Here is a 5722-nt window from a genome sequence, read left to right on the forward strand (position 1 = left end):
AAATGGCCTGAGACCAAGACCTGGTCTTTCCCAAACATCCTCTAACAAATCAATGTGCAGCGCTGAGGCAATAGATGAACGAAGGTTTCTGGAATATAAGCAGCACCTGCTGGGAATTGTGGGACATACTGTACCTGAATTTCTTGGAAGGAGCTGTTGAACATGGCAATGAGCATATTCAGCAAGACGATCACCATGATGATGTTATACACTCCATACAGCACATAGCCAGTGTTCTCAATGAACTTATGGTCTATATTAATGACCACTGACTTCACCTCTGACAAACCAAAGATGGCCCAGAAGAGGGTTTTAAAGCTCTCTTCAATCCTGAAGAAACAATAATGACAAACACTGTGTTTGTTCAGTGCATTCATAATAACCAGTTCATCATAAATAAGGTAGAAAACACTCACGTAGTGAATGCATCGTTGTATTTGGCTCCCAGGTAGTACGAGTACAGGTTGAACATCCCCACCATGAAAGCTACGAAGACTGTAATGAAAATCACCATGAACTTAAAGATGTCCTTTACTGTCCTTCCCAGAGAGATCTGCAGAGGACCGAAACTCTCGTTGGCAGGAAGGATGTACGCGATGCGGGAGAAACTCAGCACAACTGCGATTGCGTAGAGACCTTCCGAAATGAGCTGCGGGTCAGAGGGCATCCAGTTGATTCGAGCTGGGGAGGTTTACGCAGAACGAGAAGTGCGTTTGGTGATCGTGAGATTAGGTGTGTATTTACCTGAATAATTCTAAATGCTGCCATTAATCATTTTTAAACTCAATTGTTGTTTTAAATCTTAAAATTGTCTTACAATAACCCCAGCTGATCTCAGTCAGTGCAGATCAGATTTACATGCATTTTTACACTTATCCTTAATTATTTTTTATATTTTTGGCTTAATTTAGCTTAAGTAGTTTCTATTAATTTAATGTGTTTTTTGCAAAGTTTCATTTTTGTACTTTATTTATGTTAGTCCAACAATTACCCATGGAGTTAAAATGTTTGTGAGTCTATAGTAATATTTAATATAGTTTCCAGCTTATTAGATAAATTACCCCAAATGGCCAGATCAATTGGGAAATGCAAAATGCGGTTGATAGAAAATCATTTACATAAAAATGTAAAAAAAAGAAAAAAGAGAGGGACAGGAAATATAGAATAGTGAAAAACTTTTGCCCAATGCAGTTCTTTCCAAATGTTCTAGTTTCACTTCGGTTTATCTGATCAATGCACCCGTGCAGTACAGTACATTTTGCTGCCTGGTGGAGTAGAAGGAGGGGGGATGGGGGGGAGTAATTATTGTTATTTACTATCAGCTCTCCACTGTTTCCTCCTTTTCTCTCTTCTTGATTGGGTTTATGTTTAGTAGGTGGCTGTGAGTCAGTCGAATGTGTCTCAGTATATCAAAAAGGTCAGGGATTCATTTACAAGCTCCACTAACCCACTTACTGTATCAGTGTGTCCCTGTGCAACACACTCAAACTTTTTTTTACTCTGTAGATACAGTACATTAATCTTTAGCAGTCGCATATCAGACCAATACCCCCACTATTCAATGACATCATTATGGTAGTAAGGAAACAGATATATTGTATTCTGTTATCCGCACTTACCTTGTTGAAAATACTCTATCTCAAAAGGCAAGGTTATGTTGGCTAAGTCAGTGTAATGCTTATCAACATAACACTGGGCAGAGTGTGCGTGCCAGAAAGCCATTAATCTGGCAATGAATGAGGTCATAAATATGGCCAAAATGCTGAAGTCTAGAAGGTTCCAGGGTTCTGAAATATATTCCCGGATGTCCTGCGACCAAATGTCTTTACATTCTTCCCAGATCTTTCCTGAAAGAAAGAAATAAACCAAACAGTCAGCAAGTGTGATTCTCAGAATTTAAAGCCATGAGATCCTTTTTTGGGAAGTTATTTAAAGTCTAGTTTATCACTGTGTTGGTTTTGTAATGTCAATTTGAAATACAGAAGATTTTTCTGACATGAATAATGTTTGGGATTTATAATTCATAATAGTCTATTATATAATAATAGACTCTTCAGACAGAATTATAGCAGAATTATCAGATGTTTTCAGACCTATGACCCAGGATATAATGAGAATCTCCATCCAAGTGAAAGGAGTGGTCTTCATTCGAAAAAGCTGCGCAGGGTAGTCATGGACGGTCATATTTGGGAGGAGTGACGTTCCTGCAAAACGGTCTGCACCGTTCAGGATCAGAAGGCACAGGAATATCACGAAAGAAGCAGCGTGGGCCACAAACTTCAGGAACGGTCCACACATTAGTTTCCCTAACTGAGAGAGCAGCATTAGTTAAAAACTATTTACAACTAAATATAAAACATCTGAGAGGTGATATTTTTAAAAAAAAAAAAATTGTAAAATCTATTAAATTTCTTCAAAACATTCCAGTTTTAATTACAAGTACATAAATGTGACCACAAAAAAGATGACCTGTTCCAAATCGACACCCAGTTAAGCTGCTCAACATTATCTCATAAAGAAGAGTGATAGCTGCTCACTATGGAACTTACCCTACTTGAGGGTGCTATCCAGTACATGAAGGCCAAAAAAGGCAACCCAACAGCGACCCCAAGGACAAGAAGGATCTTGACAGCCATGTTTTGCTGGCGAAGTCCAGATAGGTTCTCATACCAGATGTAGAGAAGCTGTTGCTGGCAGTTTGGATGAGCTACAAACTGTTCACAGTGCAGACAGATAGAGATGGTAAATAGAGGATTCAGAGACGATTACAGTTGCGGATTTAGTTTTGATCTGAAAAGCTACCTTTTTAACTTCATATTTGATTGCAAGTTTCAATCTGATATGGTTCTGTTGGCCACTGGTTTCAGATTTCTGACCCAGTTCAGTGTCCCCATTCAAGATTGCCTCAACTTCTTCTGTGTTTCGACACAAGTCCAAGAGTCGCACGACAAAGTCTTTACACTGCATGGACAGTTTCTTGTAATCGTTCTGTAATAGAAACAACAGGATCTAACACTCTTTACTGATCACTAAGAAAAAAACATGCAGATCCAGATGTTTTGGTCTGCATACTAACCTACCTTGAACTCCTTCTCAATGTTGGCCAGCACAGCCAGCTCATTACTCAGCTCCAGAGCTGCCATCACAGGGTCTTCATGGTAGAGGGACAGATATGCAGGACTAGCCAGGCCTTTGTACGCATTGATACGTGATTGGGAGTGGCTGAAAGCGTCATCCCGCTGCTGTTCACTGCAGCTCCTGCACTGGCAGAAATAGTCATGTGGCCGCTCTATCCAAGCCCCTTTCAGAAGAAGCACATGCACAATCTCAAACTCGTTACACTGGGAGGCCAGGATGATTGGTGTAATGTCCTTAGAGAAACGTGTGCCGTCCTCATCATAGGCATAGAAGTCATCCTGTGTGTCCACCTGGCTTGGACTGTTTCTAAGTCTTTGTCTGTCTGAAAAGGCCTGATGAGTCAAAATGACCTCCACTATCCGTATGTAGCCTTTACTGATGGCTAACAGCAAAGCATCTCCTATTCGGGAGAGGTCTTTCTTCCTGAGCAGTAGTTTGGTCACCTCCAAGTGCTCATTAGCCACTGCCAACTGTAGTGCACTTTGACCCATGTAGTTTACGCAGTTTACATTAAGCTCTGGTAGTTCGTCCAGCATCCGCCCCACTTCAGGTATGTTACCATATTCTGCAGCCTCCAACAAAAGTTCTTCAGTCATGGAAGTGTAGGATGAAGACTGAGCACGAAAGAGATAACCAGCCCCCCGAAGTGCTTGTCTTCGAGATTTGCTTAAGGAGTGCTGCAGCGTCATGACTTTCTGTTGTTGTTCTAGATACATACAATAAGATATTTTAGATGAAATGTAATTACTTAATATAATATTATGATGTTTAATTGCAATCTAATAGCATTAGCATATTTATTAAAACAAAGCCACACAGTACAATTAAGCAACACTTCAGCAAGAACAGCATATACGGTGTAACGGCTATATTCAACATTTCACCTAATAAGAGCACATTCGCTTATTGACCACTAGGGGGAGTTCAAGTAATAAGAGTTAGGTCAGTAAATAATTTCTTTGAAAAAAAGAAATGATTGGAAAAATTGTTTTTGCGTCAATATCCCACAATTATCTCCTTTGCTTGTACCAGACCATAAGAGATGGTTTTATGTTTTTAGAGATTAGTTTCATCTGTGTTTCTAGAAGGACGTAAGCAGTGACTGGACAACAACGTGCAGTGACCAGCTGGTCGCTGTCATGTTAAAATTCTCACTACATGTGTGACGCCTCCCACGGACTCGTCATCTGCTTTCTTGGCATATAACTGTTAATTGGCTCGGACTCTGCTCGGTTGTTCAGCCATAAACCGTAAAAGTTGTACGAGGACGCCCTCCAGTGTTTACTGGTCTTCTTTAAAATTGTACTTAAGGGTGACAACTAGTCCGTTTGTTGTTCTAAAATAAGCTGTATTGTATATGAACTGAAGGGTTTGACCTCACAAAACTACACCAACATTTTCTGGTAATTTAATTTAAATAATGCTATTATTTCAGGAGCTAATTGCTTTAACACGGATAATAAGAGACTATGACAATGTTCCTCCAATCGATCATAATTAGAGTTAACAAGATTTCCAGTAACCTAGCAATTAAATTAAATTTATTTTTAAGAGTGGTAACCACATACAGTACATACTTACATTGATATGACTTGTAACTCTCCAGGCCAAAAAAAAGTAGGTTAATATATGTTAAAAATAAAATCGTGATATGATATATCACGATATATAATATATAATACTTAGTTTTAAACCATAGTATTAATTAAAACAATTAAAAGTAGCACAGAAGGGTTTTCATGGATTTTCAATGCATATTGAATTGCAGACTTTTATAGATGCATGAGTCAACAGTGTATCCCTATATAAATAGGCTGTTGCTTTTTACTGGCCTGACAACCCTCACAGAAATATTTCTATAATTGATATTTGTGATAACAACATATAGACTCACTTCAGCACTAACCTCAGAGAAGCCTGTTCACTGTCATCTTATGTAGTCAGCAAAAATCAACAATAACTTCCACCAGCGATGTGCTGCAGCCAGTAACTTAGGTCCACATCCGACTCTGTGTTCCACCTGCCACACTGTCTCACCCCATGCCCCACCTACACTGGTGCCTCTGCACAGTGGGTATTTTCCTAGCAGCTTATGGGAGGTGTTGACACAGGATATTAGCATTTTTTTAATTAAGTTTGGCTTATAACGTTTCTGATCTTCTTATTTCTTAAACTCCACTAAATGTGTGGGCAATGTATTTCAAGATTTCTTTTGTCCTAGTTTGTTCCATACGATAGAACACAGTGTGAATTCTTCACCATTAGTTCTCTATAAAGTGCCCAACACCCATAAAATGATTTGATGGAAAAGCTTTTGTCTATATAGTCTAAACAATCTGGACAAAAGCAGATTTTCCCTAAATCCTCTTAACTCCCCTCACTGTAGTCAGAAGCAACAGATAGATTTGTTATTATTGTTGTTTTCAATACATCAATAATTCCATTATTTTAATTAAAATTATGAGGAAACATTATTTTAGCTTCATATTTTAATTTCTTATTTCTTCCTCTATAATAATGTGTGGCTTTGCTCTCTTTTGAGCTCACAGAGCACAAATAGAGACCAGCTTCTTTTCCTGTTCAG

The 5722-nt window shown here is 38.7% G+C and overlaps 2 protein-coding genes across 3 annotated transcripts in view; one reads left to right on the forward strand and one right to left on the reverse strand.

Moving 5' to 3' along the window:
* trpc6b (transient receptor potential cation channel, subfamily C, member 6b) overlaps nucleotides 1–5638 on the reverse strand; it is a 7210-nt gene extending 1572 nt beyond the window's left edge. The window contains exons 1-7 of the mRNA XM_025054831.1: nucleotides 3081–5638; nucleotides 2803–2988; nucleotides 2550–2714; nucleotides 2094–2310; nucleotides 1620–1847; nucleotides 417–681; nucleotides 135–330 (exon numbers count right to left, since the gene is read on the reverse strand). Of these exons, the coding sequence (XP_024910599.1) occupies nucleotides 135–330; nucleotides 417–681; nucleotides 1620–1847; nucleotides 2094–2310; nucleotides 2550–2714; nucleotides 2803–2988; nucleotides 3081–3854 (2031 nt within the window). The 5' untranslated portion in view covers nucleotides 3855–5638. The remainder of the gene's footprint in view (nucleotides 1–134; nucleotides 331–416; nucleotides 682–1619; nucleotides 1848–2093; nucleotides 2311–2549; nucleotides 2715–2802; nucleotides 2989–3080) is intronic.
* The window catches only part of cep126 (centrosomal protein 126), a 22861-nt gene that overhangs the window by 11879 nt on the left and 5260 nt on the right, over nucleotides 1–5722 (forward strand). Inside the window, exon 4 of one of the 2 annotated variants that reach the window (XM_025054827.1) lies at nucleotides 548–732. The exons of the other annotated variant lie outside the window; for it this stretch is intronic. The gene's annotated coding sequence lies outside the window, so the exon portion shown is untranslated. The remainder of the gene's footprint in view (nucleotides 1–547; nucleotides 733–5722) is intronic. 2 annotated transcript variants of the gene reach the window in all.

Source organism: Cynoglossus semilaevis, chromosome 4, assembly GCF_000523025.1.
Source record: "Cynoglossus semilaevis isolate Cse_v1.0 chromosome 4, Cse_v1.0, whole genome shotgun sequence".
Taxonomy (NCBI): domain Eukaryota; kingdom Metazoa; phylum Chordata; class Actinopteri; order Pleuronectiformes; family Cynoglossidae; genus Cynoglossus; species Cynoglossus semilaevis.